Genomic DNA, 19,170 nt, shown 5'->3' with positions numbered 1-19,170 from the left:
CTACAAGAATTGGGTCAGTGCTATAGTACATTTCCTGTTCCTTGGGTGTCTCACCTGGCTGATTGTGTCCAGGGTAAAATTCTTCCTTGTTCATAGTTAAATCATATCAAAACTTATTGAAGCAGAGAAATAAGTGAAGGGGAATACACATCAGCAAAACAGTAGCATTTAGTGTCCAAGTGATTAAATTATGAAAGTCACTCTTACAAAGGAGGAGAAGCAGAGCTATGGAACAAGATATTCATATATTCATTCAATAAATATTTATCAAGCTCCTAATATGTGCTCTACACTTTGTTTCTAGGAAATTAGTAGTGCAATTAAGATATCATGACCCCTACTTTCATGGAACTTAAAATTTAGTGAAAAATTGAATCAAAGGAAAGGAATATGAGAGAGGAATATTACAGATGGCAAGCTGTTTGGGGCATGACTTTCATGTTCTGACTGATTTTCCTATTAGCAGGAGGGAAACCAAGAAAGGGGCTGTAGTGAAAAGATAGGTCACTACCATCAAAAGATGAATAGCCTTCAAGTCGTGAGCTTCCCTTCCCAAAACCTTTCACTGCACCAAACATTCTTTATGGCATTTTTCATCTCCGTGTTTCTAAGTGTGTAGATGAGAGGGTTGAGCATGGGAACAATAATCGTGTAGAAGAGTGTAAACACTTTATCTTCTGGTAAAGTCGTGGCCGGTCTAATGTAAACAAAGATGACAGGTGCAAAAAACAGGATCACAACGGTGATGTGGGAACTACAGGTGGAAAGAGCTTTGCGGCGGCTTTCTGCATAACATGCTCGGACATTGTACAATATCAGAAAGTAAGAGGCCATCAGCACCACAAAGATTACCAGTCCCATCAAACCGGAATTGGCAATGACTAAAAAACCAATGTTGTGTGTATCAGTGCAGGCCAGTTTCAACAAAGGGTACACATCACAGAAATAGTGATCAATTTCATTGGGGCCGCAGAATGGTAAAAAAATTGTAAGAAGAAACAGGCCAAGGGCATGCAGAAGCCCCCCTGCACAAGACGCTATGAGAAGGGAGTTACACCTTTGCCGGTTCATGATGATGGGATAGTGGAGGGGCTTGCAGATGGCCACATAGCGGTCATAGGCCATTCCTGTGAGAATAAATACCTCTATCCCCCCAAAGAAGTGTGTGGTGAAAAGCTGGGTCATGCAGTTTTTATAAGAAATGACCTGCGTCTCTGTTATTAAATTGGACATGAGTTTGGGCGCAACGGTGGAGGTGTAGAAAAGGTCTGAGACGGCAAGAAAATTAAGGAAGAAGTACATGGGCTGGTTGATTAGCTGACTACCTGTGATAGAAATCAGGATAATCAAATTCCCCAACCAAATAGCCAGATAGCAGAGTAAGAAAAATAAAAAGCAGAGGATCCGAAGTTTCTTGTTTGTTGAAAGTCCCAAGAGAATAAATTCAGTGACATTATTTCTATCTTCCATGGTCTGATGCTCAAGAAAATTCTCTGAAATGAAAAAGTAGTGAAGCAAATCATTGATAAGGAAATAAGAACCTATTATCTATTTAACATGCCCCTTATTCTTTTTTAAGACCTATGCCATTTTGAGATCCACTGAAATCAGTCATTCATATACCAAAATTATTTTGAAGATCTAGTGCCAGTATTCTTATAAGAGCTAAGGGCACAGTGATAAATTAGACAAAGCCTCAGCTTTCATGTAATTTAAATTCTTTTGTGAAGAGGCAGGAAATAATACTCATCAAAAACACTAAATAATGAGATAATTCTAATAATGTTAAGTAGGGCAAACTTACAACAGGCCATCCTGGGAGGTAACCATAGCACTCACCTTATCTGATGATTTCTAATGAGATCACAAAAATGATGGAGGGCTTGTGGGTAGTTTATACAGTGAACACAGTCAAAGTTATATAAATATTAACTAAAAAAAAAACTGGGAAGGAACTTATGTGCCATGACCATGGAGGAATAAATACAATATTAGTAATAACCGATCATTCATTAGTCAGTTAATTCATGATGGCACTGAAAAATAAATTATTTTTTGAGTTGATTTGTAATCTTTTTTAATTTATGAGATAAAATAATTATAGGTAGCAGTTCATGAAACTTTTGTATATCTTAAAGGTTATTCATAGCTTCCATTAGGTAATGTATCTATAGCTCTGTTTTCCTATTTATTTCTCTTGCAGGATTACAGTAAAAGCAGCTTTAATTTAAAAACTTTATTTCTGGTTCAGCAATTTTGAAATAAGTTTAAATGCTTGTTTATAAATCACGGATGCCTTCTGCTTTTTATATTACTGTGTATGTTCCACAATAAGCAAAATTAAACTTAATGCTAAATTAAGACACATGTAGTTAAAATAATATTTTCAGAGATGCCTCTGTGGCACAGCAGGTTAGGGATCTGGAGTTGTCTCTGCAGAGGAGCGGGTTCAATCCCCAGCACAACACAGTGTGTTAAGGATCCAGTGTTGCTGCAGCTTTGGTGTATGGAGGTCACAGCTGTGGCTCCAATTTGATCCTGGCCTAAGAACTTCCATATGCCATGAGTGCAGCAAAAAAATAAAATAATTAAAATAATATTTTCTACTTTTTTGAAGTTTAGAGTAATTTGAATCACTACTGCTTCCTTATAAATATATATATATATATATATCTGAAGTTCAAGAATTATTAAGTTTACGTTCAGCTATATATCCCAGATAAGTTCATCTGAATATTTAAATAAAATGTTAAAATGGCCATTTCACTATGATTAGACTATGGAGATTTTAATTTTCAAATCTAAATTCTTAATTTTACAAAAATTTTACCACGAACTTGTATTTATTTTTATAAAAGTGAAATATTTTATAAATAGAAATATTTTACATTATTAATGATTTTGATTTAAATTAAATTGTGTCTTTATAAGTATGACTTCCTGCTTTCTTTAATGTAGTTTAAAAAGTTAAGAACTGTGCAGACTAGAGTCCAGAAGCCCCGCTTAGATTTTTATAGGAAACTAAGACCACAATGATAATAATTTATCCCTAAGTAAAAATTTATTGAGAAGCAAATGTGCATTGATTTTTAAAAGATTTCTCTTAGTTGAATGATGAGACCAGCAAATTTTGTGTTTCCTACATAGATAGAGATATTTCAATTCTCTGCGTCAATACCAAAGGTCTTACAATGTCCCACGAAGGAATAAGAACTCAGAAAATTCCAAAGCATTATATAATTTTGAGAAATCTCTGGGTCTGGAATGAAGATGTGATATGAAATTTGACCAAACTTTAAAAAATTCTTTGGGAAGGTTTTTTTTTCCCCAAAGAATTTGTTTTTCAAAATATGTAAATAAGCAAATTTTCAGAAAAGTTATTTTAACTACATTTTATCAGGCAATCAATTATTGTTACCCGGGTTGGAAATACTATGTAGGGAAGTGGGCTTCTCTGATTTTAAAACAGTTCCCTCAAACTCAATACAATAAAAAAAAATGATGTGGCGTACTTTGATCAATCACAACTTCTCTCACCTTCCTAGAGAATCTATCCACCCTTGGCATGATTCCATAAAATCATTTAATCTCTTCATATTTTCTCAAATAGGAGCAGTTATACTTGCATCCCAGATCAGCATCTGGTAAATGGACTTTATCAGCAGGTAGATAGCTAGCTTTTATTCTATTCTGTTGTTTAGTGATTCCAGGTTCTCATTCATACAATCAGGGAGTTGAATTAGATAATCTATGTAGATCTCCATGGATTCTGAGAGTGTGTGTGTGACTCCTGATTCTCCACTCATTTGGGGAAAACACCTGCCTGCCTTCCTCCTGCTTTCCCTGCTTTAATGGATACATTGAGACTATGGACAACATAGTATCTGCAAATGGATGTTTCATTATGACTTCTGGGTCTCAGGTTCCCTCTCTGTAAAACTGAGATAATGATAATATAATGGGCCAATATTTCCTGAATTTAAAAAAGTTAAAAGGATTTCCCGTCGTGGCTCAGTGGAAATGAATCGGACTAGCATCCATGATGATGCAGTTTCGATCTCTGGCCTCGCTTAGTGGGTTAAGGATCCGGTGTTGCCTTGAGCTGTGGTGTAAGTCACAGACATGGCTTGGATCTGATGTTGCTGGTGTAGACCAGTGGCTATAGCTCTGGTTCAACCCCTAGCCTTGGAACCTCCATATGCCTCAGGGATGACCCTAAAAAGGAAAAAAATAAAAATTAAAATTAAAAAGTTAATAAATGTGAAATTTCTTGGAACAATGCCTGGAAAGTGCTAACACATTTAATAATAATTAGCTGCCATTTACACTTACTAAAATGTCTGGGAAAATGTAACATTGGATCAGGAATTTTATCTTGTATTATCCCTTTTGCACAACATAGGAAATAGAAACTTTGGAGAGAGACCCTTGTTCAGAACACAGCGCTGATACTTAAATGCCAAGATTCTTTACCTCGAAGGGTTTTTTTTCCTTCTTCCCTAAAATGAACATCACAATGCCTACTTGACTGACAGGCTTACTGTGGGATTCAAATATAAGTGCACATATGAAGCTCAATACTCAAAAACATCTTAGTTCCTTTTGTTGACAGGTTGGAACCCCTCTAGTGTTATAAAACTGGGAAGTCCTCAAGCTTTGTAAGTAGTACATCCTAGTGATTAAGAATATGATGTATGTTTCTACATAAAATGAGATATCCTAGCTCCAAATTCACTTGGATCATAATTGTAGGAAAAATATGTAACTTCACATTCTTCATGTACAAAATAAGTAATATTATTTTGAGACCTATTGTAAGAATTTGTTGAATTCAATTATGTAACAGCTCTGCACAAAACCTGGTATAGGTTAAAATTAAACATGAATTATTATATTAAATTGTATATACATTTTATCATATCTGTAAGCATAAATTCAGAAAAATAAGTCATCTTGTTATTCTAATTACAAATCTTGAATGAGTTATTAAATACATACTTTAATATGGGATCAAGATAGGGAGAAATGGCTTAGTTTCCCTCCCATGAGCAATCGGTTCTTACATACTGAAGGCTAGTGTTTCTCACGCTGGGGCAAACATTCTCTCATTGAATAAAATCTTTCCCTTCTGTTCAGCGTTGAGCTGACCTCCCCACAAACCTGAAGGTAAATGTCTTGCTTTTTCCAGACACTTGATTTTTTTGTTTTATTTCCTTAGGGTTAACTCTACTCAAATTAAATGGATGTTTATCTTACTCTTTGACAACGGTTCATCTCAAAAACAAACAAACAAAAACACACTTAAAAGGAAACATACCTCATAGATATTGTTGTCATGCATTTTGGTTTCTGCATAGTCTTAGAACTGTACTTGTGTTTATTTGTTTGTTTTTTCTGTCTTTTTAGGGCCACACCCGCTACATATGGAGGTTCCCAGGCTATGGGTCGAATCAGAGATGTAACTGCCAGCCTATGCCACAGCCACAGCAACGTGGTATCCGAGCCATATCTGGAACCTACACCACAGCAAAGAGCAACCCTGGATCCTAACCCAATGAGCAAGACTAGAGATCAAAGCTGCTTTCTCATGGATGCTAGTCAGATTTGTGTCTACTGACCCATGATGGGAATTCCTGTACTTGTGTTTTGTTTTTTAATCATTTCACATTCAGTCCCTTCATTGAAATTCTGTTCACTGACCTTCTGGGTCAGTACATCCTTGTCATATTCAACTTTTTTCCATCTTGGAATACTATGAACTAATGATATCTTAAATAAAATTTTAAAATAAAATAAGTAATCAAGCAATATTTTGATAGCTGCTGAGAGCTATGACACTGAAAACTTGAAAGCTAATGCAAATAATAGTTGAAAGCAGAAGTTTTCCCCAAATAGAAAAAAAATTAGCATTTTTTAGTGATTCTGGATTTTTCTATACAAAGCTTTATTAGAGGTGTTAGATCATAAATACAAGGAGAGTGATTCAAATATTCTTTTTAAGGAAAATCACTAGTACATTTATGATCTACATTTAACTTACCAGCTGCTTAATTCATCAGACAGATTTCTTGTAAGCTGACGCTTCACACCTATAATAAAGTCAGAATTTTTTTAAAAAATAGCATTGCTATACAATAATGCATCTGAAATTGCAGAAAGTCTTATGAGAGAATTCTTGTGAATGCCATCAGTAGAGATACATTTGGTACATTGATCTAAATTTGAATTTTTTAGCGTTCTATTTTTCCATTTCTGGAAAAGAAAGAGATTTCTTTCTGACATTTACCTTTGCCTCTAGAGAAAATGTGTATGTACCAAATGTATTTATATATTCTTTTGATATTGAATTGACATTTAAGAAGAATTCCGAGAAAGTGTATTATAATGAATAGGTCTCAGTATCTCTGAGGGTTTAGAAATTTCCCATCCGTATACTTTGCCAAAGTTGTAAACCACAGCTTAAAATTCTCCCTAGAAATAGATATGCCAAAGTTCATAATTATATTTCCCTATTGCATCAGGAGCCAAAGCAGTGAGATTAGACCTGGGGCACAGGGACAGTAAGGAAATGCTCTAGTGCTCATGTCAGGGCAGAGCACAATCAGGTGAGTCGCAATGTGAAATACACAAGGACCCTATGGCCAGGATTAAAAGTACACACAGTAGGCCATGGATTTAAGATTTAATTTTTCCCAGTTATAAAAACTCTGTAGGCATGGGAATTTTTAGTTGATGTATGGGACACTTCTAGTTTTCACAACAGTTATTTCAGAAAGTCCATATGCTCCCATGGGTTCTTTTGCCAGGTGCACAGATAGTTTCCCAATTTATCTTGATATGGAAAACTCCTTTCTAAAAATTTGTTTGGGGAAGTTCCTGCTGTGGCTCCGTGGGTTAAGAATCCAACTGCTCTGTTAGCTGTGAAGGCGTGGGTTCTATCCCCAGCCTCACACAGTGGTTTAAAAGGATCTAGTGTTTGCAACAGTGGCGAATGTCACAGCTGTGGCTCAGATTCCATCTCTGGCCCAGGAACTTCCATATACAATGGATGCAACCATTGTGTGTGTGTGTGTCTGTGTGTATTTTTTTCTGATTAGGGAATCTTGCATGATATCACTACATAAGCAACACTGATTTTTTTCCTCATTGAATTTCATGTATGTATATTGTAGAAAATCTGAAAAAGTATAGAGAACTGTAACAAAGAATAAAATGCTCTCATAAATTTATTCATATAAAATTTATTCATATAAAATACTTACTTCTAAAAAGTCTGTGTGGTGTAAAACTCAGTGTGAGAATACATATAGCAGTGGACAAAACTGGCAGTTTGCCTTCAACCAGGCTAGAGACTAAAGGAAACAGATATATAATTACAAGTAGCATATGTTGAAGAAAATAACAGAAGGCTGTTGACATTTTCAATTTATAAAAACATTATTCAGCTGTAAATCTTTGTTACCTTATGTTATACAGATATTTGTTCCTTGGTTGTCTCTTGACTTTTTCTTTAAGCAATCCACAAAATAGTTATATTTTCTCATCCTTTTTGCACCTGAAAATCTCTTTATATTTGTTCAATAGCTGGAATCACATGATTGAATTCATTTTAAAAACAATTTTCTTTGTCTTTATCGTTTGCCTTAAAGCTTGTCAGATATTTTAATTTACAGTGATTTTTTAAATAACAGCAGGCATCTGTAAATGGATCTATTTCTAAAGCTTTTTTTAAATTCAGCAATATTTTAAGGCTTATATCTCCATATACAGATTTTGAATTTTTATGTTTTATTCTCCATTTCAAGAAAGCATTCTTTTATAGGAATTTATTTTAACTATTTTTTCAGAAGGTAATGATAGGCAAACTCATAATTCTTAAGCATACATAATTTTTACCTAAAATATTAATTATAATCTCCCTTAATGTTTTTACATATTTCCTCTTTTTCTTCTCCATATAGGAATAGCTTTCCATGTTTTCAGCATTTGATTGTCAGCATTTTAAATTTTGTTTTTCAATATCCTCAAAAATGATTTTAATTTTCTTCTTCATTAAAAAATTTCCCACAGTTCTTCCTAATCTATTCATTTGTATTTCCATATTCATTTTTTAAAATTTCAAGCTTGTTCCCCTTAAAACTATTTGCTTCAGTTTTTGCTTTTGTTTTTTTCTTTTTACGACTGCATCTTTGGCACATGGAAGTTCCCAGGCTAGGGTTTGAATCAGATCTGCAGCTACTGGCCTACACCGCAGCCACAGAAACACCAGATCTGAGCCACATCTGTGACCTATGCTGTAGCTTGTGCAATGCAGGATCCTTAACCCCCCTGAGCAAGGCCAGAGATTGAACCTGCATCTTCAAAGAGACTTCGTCAGGTTCTTACCCCATTGATCCACAACAGGTTAAGGGGACTCCTGCTTCAGTATTGTAGACATTCTCATACAACCTATTGAGGATAGCGATTTTATTTTTTCCCTTCTTGTTCCCAAAGAAAGTATATTCTTTCTGTGGTTCCTGGTAATATTTCCTTTCTCCTTTTTTCTTCAGTATTCTTTCACAGTCTTAATGCTTCTTGAAAATTGTTCTTGTTGGAATAAATTAAATTCTCTTTAGAATCAGTGCTTTCCATTTGACAGATGATTTAATTATCATCCATTATATTCTATAACCTCCTGGGTAGAGTTGAAGTTAATTCTCAGACCCACAGCAGTAAGAGGTGGATATGCATAGCTCCTGAACCAAGTTAAGTTAAGTTTCGACTGAGTAATTATGTTCCCTCTCAACTCTTGAGTGGAAGTGTGTTTCCTAGGCTTATATCTCCATGTACAGATTTTAAATTTTTGAATAGGGATTATTAAAACCCTTGGAACACAAGGATCTTGAATTATCAATAATTGATATATATATATATAATGAAGTATTGACTGAGTAGTTATGTTCCGTCTGAACTCTTGAGGGCAAGTGTGTTTGCTAGGTCCTGATTATTTATTTCTCTTTGTTCCCTGTCGAATCATATTGAAGAACTCACTCAGCTTCTTCTGCTGAACCTAAAACCACTCACACAATATGTCTAAAAATGTGTTAATAACTAGTAATCATTGATGATTACTATGTGTCCAATAGTGTTTTACTCTGCTCACAGTTTAATAGTCAGGTGAACCTCAAGTTTCCATTCTTCTATTATTCCCCTTCAGCAATTTCAAATGATGCAGTACCACTGTTGAGAGAGATTCTCAGTGCTGCCTAGGCAATTGGTAAGTGTCAGGAGAGGGGCTATAAGCCCAGACAGCCTGTGTTCAAAGACCACATGCTCTAATGTTTCCTAGAGACTCAACAGGGGGGATTTTACATCACAGTAAAATATTTTGCCATCTGGGAATTTTGAGATGTTTCTTATAGGTACCTTGCCTTTACCATTTTTCTCAATTTTCCTGTTTCCATGGCTTTTGATTAACTTTCTACCCTCTACCCTCTACCCTCCACCCTCCTCTGAATCTCCTTGCGCTCACTAAATTTCATTCAGACAAGTCGTGGCTATTATGAATAGAAAGCAATTGGGAAATTTGTATTTCCATCTCTATAGCTTTTTGAAGAAAGAAACCAAAAAAGGAGATAAAAAGATTTGTTTTATTTTAGGTGAGACAAATAACAATTTTGCTTGTCCAAAGGTAAAATTTAAAAGAGGACATAATTATGGTTTTCATACAAATAATGCATGAACATGTCAAATATTTTATATAACTCAGTATTTAATGTAAAAACCAGGAAGATGTTACCAGTGGTTCAGACAAGGACCAAGTGTTCCACATATTTATAATCAGTAAGGAGTGCTGAAATGAATTTATAAATGGGTCTAAAATACCCAAATCCCCACCGGACTATAATCAATTGCATTGCATGGGACACACTTTTACTTCTTTCTGCAGGCATTATTGACATGGCTATTATTTTCTGCATCATGGCTATTAACTTCTGTATCTGTAGAGTTGTAAAATATCTTAGCCAAAGGACTGAAAGGTGGATGAACTGAATGCCAAATCTAGTAAGGTCACTAAATTGCAAAGAATCTTAGCATGTTTTCTCCACCGTTATAGCACTGATGTCTTCCAGTTCAAGAGAACAATTGCTGATGCAGAGAAAGACAGGAGAATCAATGAAGCGATGTTCTTGAGAAGCTGAGAAGGGAGTTGATCAAAGCACAGAAGCAGAGTTAAATAAGGAATTCTCTGGGCAATTATTGATAATTCAGGATCCTTTTGTTCCAAGGGTTTTAATAATCTCTATTCAAAATGTTTATTCCAAAAATAGAAATGAAACAAAAACCTTTTGTCTTAATTTTTAAGTTTTATTTTTCAATAACACATGTCTGATTGGCTGAAGGATAGGAAACTTTGATAGGAAACAGAGGGAAACTTCAAGATTGGCGGGTGTTCTTACCAGAGGACCTGCTTATTTCACACCAGAAAGTGATCTTTCATATTTCTGCTCTGACATGTTCTCAAATATGTATACTGTGCAAGCCCTACTCTGGAGTTGTGGAGTAGCTGTCAAGAATTAGGTTTAAAACAAAACAAAACAGGACAGAGTGTTAGAGCAAGTCCATGTGCCCAACACACAAATATCAGAGTTTGGAGCAGAGACAAGTTTATTGCAGGGTCATGCCAGGAGACAGGTGGCTTGTGCCCCCAAATATTGCTAACTCCCTGAACCAAAACTGTGAAGCATTTTTAAAGGTAAGATGATGTCTGGCTGTGGTTGGTTGTTGCAAACTTCTTGGTGAAGAAATCCTTTGTTCTTGCAGCTGTCCATAGACATCACGGTCACAATGTTTCTATAACGCTCCAATAAGATACATGTTATACTTCAGAGAGGAGCTAAAGCAAAGGATATGTGGGAGGGCCCCGTCCCAGGGAGGGCACCATAGAGTCTTGCTCAGTTTCAAGACTGTTAGACTATTTTCCAAGACTTTCCATCACATAGTATTTTCAGGTTTATTTCATGGGCATTTTCAACGGAGTCACAGCACTGTGCTATTTTTTTCTCTTTCTAGTCTGTACCCATTTTAGGACACATAAACATTAATAACTCCTTTTTATTTAGTACAGCTTTCTTTACCCACCTAAAAACAAATTCCCTTGCAAGCAATGTCCTGTCAGTGAAATTTCCCAAGACTTTTGAGATTTGCCTGAACCCTAACCAATCAATTATCCAGTGGCTTCATTTCACTCCTAGCTTTTTCTTATGTTGGGTAAATTTGCTCCAGGGTGATTTTCAGTTCCTATGGCAAAAAAAACTGCTTTTAACTTTTACAGTGATCAAAAAATGCAGCCACTGAGTTTAAGTGATATTCTCTATTTACTCACTGCAGGAAAAATTTAATTTCAGCAGTAGCAGGAATATGATCTTCATATGGGTGTTTCCTAACTTTTTTCCCATCCTCCCAACCCCACTGCTCTTGAGGAAAGTCATCATCAGAATGGTTACTTTTTTAAGGTGTAACAGCAGATTGGGCAATAAAAATGGCTCATGCTTATGGAGCGCATACTATGCAATAGGCAGTGTTTCAGGCTTGCACATGTCCTCACAAGACTGCAAGCTCTGTGCTCTTGTTGTCCCTTCCATGTAACAGGTAATATATTGGGTGTATGTGCCAGTTCTCATACTGAGTAATGAATTCTGAGTCCAGAACTCATGCTCTAACCAATAACTCCAAGGTACTAGAATTAGCGAGATTGTGGCAGTTAATTTATACATGAATGGAGCCTGGGAGAGAGAGTGCATTAGAACAAAAGGAAAGAGTTTGATGTGGGGTTTAGGAAAGATCTGATTGGGGTTTCTCTGGCCTCAGGCATAAGAGAAATTCAGATTGACACTGGCTACAGCATGATCAGCGCAGAAGATGGCTTCTTTAAGAAATATTCTTGCACGTCATAAATTAGATCATTTTAGAATATTCTCTAAGGGATGCAAGTAAAAGATTATTTTTTAATTCATTGTTTGACAGCCAGAATTGGCTTCATTGAATATAGTTAAACACAAGAATGAGCTCTATGGGCTCCCAGTGTGGCCTGGTGCTTTTGATAATCTGCTGCTTAATATCTAAATTGATTATACAGCCAAAGGATCAATGGGGCAGAAGAGATATAAATAATAAGAAGCTTAGAAAAGAGCGTAGTAGAGAGCCTGGACAAATCCAGGGAATTGTAAACGTTTGCTCATATTTAAGCCTATATATTGTTGCTAGACACAAGGATCATAGGCAAGCATTTTAAAGGTTTCAGAGTAAAGATGTCATATATGCAACAAACTCAGTGGTGAAAGTCAGGGATGTCTTTTAGTTCATTTCCTTTCTTCCTGAGATGTGGCGCCATAGTTTCTTCATGGCGCCACAGTTTCTTTATGGCGTTCTTCATCTCCGTGTTTCTCAGTGTGTATATCAGAGGGTTCAGCATGGGAGTGATGATTGTGTAAAAAAGAGCAAACACTTTGTCTTCTGGTAAAGTAGTGGCTGGTCGGATATAAATAAAGAATAAAGGAGCGAAAAAAAGGACTACCACGGTGATGTGAGCACTGCAGGTGGAGAGAGCTTTGTGGCGATTCTCTACAGAGTAGGAGCGGACAGTATATAAGATGACAGCATAAGATATCAACAAGACCACAAAAGTCACCAGGCCCATCAGGCCTGAATTGGCAATGACCAGGAGACCAATTCTCCTGGTGTCCGTGCAGGCCAGTTTCAGCAAAGGATACACATCACAGAAGTAATGATCTATTACATTGGGGCCACAGTAGGGTAAGAAGATGGCCAGGAGAAACTGACCGAAGGAATGTAGGAATCCCCCAGCACAGGAGGCAGCGATCATGGCGCCACACTTCTGCCTGGTCATGATGCTGGTGTAATGCAGGGGCTGGCAGATGGCCACGTAGCGGTCATAGGCCATCCCTGTCAGGATGAAGACCTCGATCCCCCCAAAGAAGTGCATGGTAAAGAGCTGGGTCATGCAGCCATTGTAGGAAATGGTCTTCTCTACTGCCAGCAAGTCAACGATCAACTTGGGGGTCACAGTGGAGGTGTAACAAAGGTCTGAGAGTGAGAGGTAACTCAGGAAGAAATACATAGGCTGGTGAATAAGTGGACTGCCGGTGATAGAGATCATGACAAGCAGGTTTCCAATCAAAATTGCGAGGTAACAGAGTAAGAAGAGTAAAAAACAGAGGACTTCAATTTCCTTTATTGGAGAAAATCCCAGAAGGATAAATTCTGTAATGTTATTTCTATGCTCCATGATGCAAAGGAGTTTGAAGACACCTGAAATTAAATAATTATTAATTCTTATGAGATATATTTAAATATGGTGATGCACATAATTTCTTGTCGTAGGGCAAATTAGAAAGAATCCAAAAGCTGAAGAAATAGAAATTTGGTTTTTATTTGGAGGGATTCCTCCCCACCTTTTTTTTTTTTTCCTTTGCTTTTTTTAGGGCCATGCCTGAGACATATGGAGGTTCCCAATATGGGTCTACTGGGAGCTGCAGCTGCCAGCCTATGCCACAGCCACAACAATGTGGGGTCTGAGCTACGTCTTCAAGCTACACCACAGCTCACAAACTGGCAGTGTTGGATCTTTAACCTGCTGAGCAAGGCCAGGGATCAAACCAGCATCTTCATAGATACTAGTTGGGTTCGTTACCACTGAGCCACAAAGGGAACTCTAGGCTTTCCCTTTTTGACTTTTATTTGAAAAGGCTGTCCCTTTCTTGAAAACATTAATTACTGGTAAACATCTCAGGTAACTGAAATGAAAGCTGACTTATAGAATATATTATACTTATGTAACCATATACTTCTATTATCAAACATAATTGGATATTTTACCCTGGTAGAATTCAAGAAATCATTCTGTAAGAAAAAAATCAGATCTCTCTTTCCTCTTCTCACTGTTTATTATTGAGCATATATACACAGAAATGAAACCTCGAGTGAAAATATAAAAGTGCAAATATATGAAGTATAGTATGTGGATAATGTTATATGTGAGAAATTTCCTGTCATCTGTCCTTTGTGGAAAGGTGATAGATAGAAAAAAATCAACATATTTGGAATCAAATGCTATATATACGTGACCGTAATTGGTTATAATTCTCTTGTACTTAATTTACAAATATAATTGATTTACCAATGGCTTAATTTACAAATGAAATACTCCTTTTTATAGTCAACCAGAAAGATGACAAACTTGTTTTTTTTTCAAAATGTTTATCATCTCAGACTTCAAAAATATTTATTTTAAACATTCAGTAAGCATTTGAGCATAATTATAATAGGTTTAAGTTGAAATTTAGTGTCTCATGTAACACCTTACTCATTTGCATCATTTGGCTTCTTTCAAATTGATTCATACAAACCGTTGGACTCTTCCTAATTAGCCATCCTGAAACTGCAAGCTTCTTTCAGTTCCCACATCACCAGTTTTAGTTAGTACCTCAGGCTGGCTTTTCTCCCTTTCATTCCTATTGTTTTCATTTCTTCTTCCCCCAGTCACTAGTATAAGTAATATAAGACCAACTCTAATGATTTGTTAATAACTCTTACATATCAGGACAAGTAAAAACTTTTCTACTAGAAGAAGTTCAAGAATCATAGATAAGATAAAGAAGAACTATTGAGAATTACTGAAAAACAACCATTTCACTAAATCACACCATAACATCTTGACTTATAAAATGCCATACCTTAGTATTTAAGATTTTTCATTGCATTTGTTCACAACTTCAGAACCAGTATATTCACAATTTATTTTCAAAATTCTAACGCTCCCCTCCATCTTTTTCTCCTTTCAGTGGAATAACCATTCAAATGTGTGTGCATCAAGTAGGATTTTGAAGAGAAAAAAAATAGAAATCTCTCTAGTGTATGGGCATTATCATCATTGGCCACAAAAGGCCATATGATATCCTTCATATTGAATAATAGGAATTAAAGTAGACAAACCGTCACATTCAACTATTAATTACATTTTAGGCTTTTAAAAGGTATAGAGAATAGCTATAGTTTAAACTTAAGTATTTTTCCTTGGAATTGGAATTGTTCCCTGTACCAGTGGAGCTGGACTTCTTGCCATTCCCAATCAGTCCTTCCTTGTTCAATCTTATCAGAGGCTGCTCAACTCCTGCTGTTTCCAGGTAGATTTCACTAACTACACCACTATGCAAAGTCTACTCCAGTATTCTAAGTCTTTTGGATCTTAGAACGACCTACCTTGCTTCAGATTTTTTTTTTATTAATTGTTGCCAGGTGTTATTAAATGCTTTGACTTATCTTTCTAAGGAAATTTTATCCTGGTGAGAGGTAGGGCCAATACCTCATATTCTATCTGATCTGGACATAATGGGAAAAAAATAAACCTTAGCAAAATGTATGCCTTTCAGATCTGCATTGAATGGTGGGTGCCTGACTTTTGGACAGATTATTTGAACTTTCTGAGCTAACCCATTTTTTTTAATTTAATTTTTTAATTTTTTATTATAGTTGAGTTACAATGTTCTGCCAATTTCTGCTGCACAGCAAAGTGACCCAGTTATACATGTATAATTTTACTCACATTATCCTCCATCCTGTTCCATCACAAGTGATTGGATATAGTTCCCTGTGCTATAGAGCGGGATCTCATTGCTTATCCACTCCAAATGCAAGAGTTTGCATCTACTAACCCCAAACTCCCAGTCCACCCCACTCCCTCCCTCTCTCCCCCAACAAACACAATCTGTCTTTCAAGTCCATGATCTGTTTCTGTTTTATAATCTCACTTTTTTAATCTCTCAAGAAAGGAAAAGAAAACTCATGTCCTATTGATTTGGGGGAAATATTAGTTATTAATTACTATGTGTCAGCAATTGTGCTAGACAAACGAAAGACTGAAATCACGTAGGTCGACTTTACTTAAATTCTCATTTAGTAAGATAGATACTTGGTTCTCCAATGGGAAAAGTGTGACTGGATAATTAACCATGAACTATGAAGAATTCGATGAATTATATAATATATCCATGATTTAATTAATTAAATGACATTTTGTCTAATCATAAATTAAATGATTAATTTTATCTCCTTCCTCTTTAAATTCCACACTGTACTTTGATGACTTTAAGTATTCAGTGTGTACTTGTCAAATTAAGGAATAAATTTAATTCCAGGGAGTTCCCATTGTGGCTCAGTGGAAGCAAATCTGACTAGGAACCATGAGGTTGCATGTTCGATCCCTGGCCTCGCTGAGTGGGTTAAGGATCTGGTGTTGCCATGAGCTGTGGTGTAGGTCACAGATATGGCTCAGATCCTGCGTTGCTGTGGCTGTGGTGTAGGCCAGCAGCTGTAGCTCAGATTAGACCCCTAGCCTGGGAACCTTCATATGCTGAGGGTGTGGCCCTAAAAAGCCAAAAAAAAAAAAAAAAAAAAAAGAAAAAGACAAAAATTTAATTCCAGTGTCTGATAGAATTAAATGGAAGTTCATTTTAATTATATGTCATCATCATTATAATTGTTTTGCTATATTGAAGAGATGTAAAAGTACAGAGTTTATAAATCGAATTTATTTCAGAATGACAGACACAGAGAGATCCACTTAGAATGGATTAGAATGGATCTTATGATTTTTACTAGTATCCTCTTTGTTAGCAGAAATAATTTGACAGTCACATAAATGCATCCATGTATTTTCCCCACTCTTGGTTCACTGGCTTACGCTGGAGACTATGATCTTGAGAATAGTCTTATGTATGAAAATCTAGGTCACGTTCCCTAAAACCCTGACCTCCAATATGTGCAGAATTAAACTTGACTCTCCAGATCATTTTCATTACTTCCCTATTTTAACAAACAGTTTCAGTTTGGCTGAATTGTACTGGAATAAGTGGTGTTTAAAGAAATGAGAAACTCCAACTGCAGATATGATACAAGTAAATATTATGGCCAGTAATAGGAAGTAGGAACAGAGTGATTTGACACAGTCTATTTCTTCAGTTTTTTTATTTTTCTTTTCAGATTTTCTATATCCTTCACTGAGATATAAATCACTAACTTTCTGTTTTATTTATTTCCCCTTAACATTCCCCAGTTATGAAAAAAATATTTTTCACACCCATGTTGCTTTATGCAATTGGCATAGAAATTGTAAGTGATCATACATAAATTATACAAAAATATGTCATGCAAGAGATGCTCTATGTTACCAATAGAAAAAAAATGCTTTCAAATGTTGGTTGCATGTGAATCACGACTAAAGTTTCCTAACAAACATTAGTCAAGGTGCAAAGAATGATTTGGTTTATATTTTTATAATAAAGTCTAAAAATATATTTCTCATCTACCCAAAGACAGTGATTAATTGTGGATTGATTAAATAAAACCACCTGTGTCAACCTACCAGATATTTGCTTAAATCTGGAGTACATGTAATGTTTCATGCTACCATACTCAGAATCAACCAACAAATTCATTGAAAATGTATTAATAAATCACATTATGCAAATAATGCTGAAGAATCCTGAAAATATAACTCACCTGCTCTCTAATGTAAGAAGTCCGACTCTTTCTAAAGCAAATTCAAGAGTCTTCCTAGTTTTATATTAATACTTAACAGAAGAAAATGGTATTTTCAGCACTTATTTTGGCAACTATCTTTTATTTTTCTTCAAATAGTACAGTTATTACATTGTCTGGTGAAAAGGAAAACAAAGACATTACATACTTCCTGAATGATTCCCACAGCTTTACCTGGGAGATATTTAACTTACAGACATTTATTGAAGTATCTCCATGAGTTTGGAAATTCCCATAGGGATAATTTGATCAAAGTGAAGCTGAAGTTTTAAAAAAAATATATCCAAAGACTTAAAAATACTTCTATCAATCAAGTCATATTTTTCCTATGTGTATATGGAAACTAAGTACAGAGAAGCTTCCATTTTACTATAGGGACCGTTAGGCGAAAACGCTAATGACCTGGAAAGTTCATAATACACCTCAGAAAGAAAAGAAGTAGTAAAAATGAACTCTGGTTTTCAGGTAAAAGGAAAACATTAATGTTGCCTCAATTTATAGTTTGTAGAGGATAGTGACTATTCCAGCATGCATCCCCTAAAGTCTAATAAAAACTCTTTTAAAAGTTACCGCAAGTGTTCTCCTTTCTTTCCCAATGTCTTTAGTTGTTTACTTTTCTATTAACATTTCGTCTAAACAATCCCATTATACACCTCATCCTTGTATGGGAAGATGTTTCCACATTTTTTGTGATTTTTTTTTTTTTTTAGTCTTATTTCTCAGTAACATTCTGAGATGGTATTTTCTCTTCTCAGACAGCATTTTCTTCAAGCTCCATAGGCTACATTCCTCAAATGGCACTTTAAGAACTCTAAGTGCATAACTCAGTGGCATTAATTGCATTTGCAGTGTTGCACAACCATCACCACTATATTTTTCTAAAACATTTCAACATCCCAGACAGAAACTCTCCATTAAGTCCCATCCCCTTTTCCCTTTGCCCCTGGTATCCTGTAATCTACTTTGTCTCCATGAAGTTGCCTGTTTTAGGAATATCATTAAATGCAATTATACAATATCTCTTCTGCTGCATATGGTTCATTTCGATTAGCATAATACTTTCAATGTTTTTCCATGTGGTAGTGTGTTAGAGCTTCATTCCTTTTTATGGATAGAGTTCCATTGTATGTACGTAAGATGTTTCATGGGCACTAAGATTGTTTCCACATTTTGGCTATTGCATAATTAGCTATGTTGAAGTTTCATAATATGTGTAGCCTTTTGAGCAACCATCAAAGTCTATTCAATTGTTTACATTCCTTCTAGCATTGTACAAGGGTTCCACATTCTAGACATCTCGTCCAACACTTGCCATTTTCCATTTTTTCAAAAGATGATTATCATAACTATCTGAGTATGAAGTGGTATCTCTTATGAGTTTGATCTGCATCATAATGATGAGCATCTTTTCATATTTTTATTAATCATTTGTGTATCTTTGGAGAAATGTCTAATCAAATCCTATATCGAAATTTTAATTGTCATTTGTCATTGTGTCATTGCATTTTATGAGTTCTTTTTAAAAATCTGAATCTGAATCACCTATCAAATATATATTTTATGAATAGTTTC

At 35.5% G+C, this 19,170-nt stretch overlaps 3 protein-coding genes across 3 annotated transcripts in view; 1 reads left to right on the top strand and 2 right to left on the bottom strand.

Moving 5' to 3' along the window:
• LOC146405189 (olfactory receptor 1165-like) overlaps positions 1-19,170 on the top strand; it is a 458,625-nt gene that overhangs the window by 407,639 nt on the left and 31,816 nt on the right. The window lies entirely within an intron of this gene.
• LOC146405193 (olfactory receptor 4P4-like) lies at positions 532-1,512 on the bottom strand. Its single transcript, XM_085011656.1, has one exon. The coding sequence runs from the start codon at positions 1,468-1,470 to the stop codon at positions 532-534; it is 939 nt and encodes a 312-aa protein (XP_084867782.1). The 5' UTR covers positions 1,471-1,512.
• Positions 12,337-13,288, bottom strand: LOC146405192 (olfactory receptor 4P4-like). Its single transcript, XM_085015186.1, is given in 2 exon segments — positions 12,337-12,405; positions 12,407-13,288. Coding segments are annotated over 2 exon segments (951 nt in total).

This window comes from Sus scrofa, chromosome 2 (assembly GCF_054392235.1).
Source record: "Sus scrofa isolate SSC_HxYL_T2T_F1_AM1 chromosome 2, Sscrofa_HxYL_maternal_Yorkshire_Landrace_v2.0, whole genome shotgun sequence".
NCBI classification, from domain to species: domain Eukaryota; kingdom Metazoa; phylum Chordata; class Mammalia; order Artiodactyla; family Suidae; genus Sus; species Sus scrofa.
Note: the sequence above shows the minus strand (reverse complement) of the source record. Positions and strands in the feature narration are given on the sequence as shown.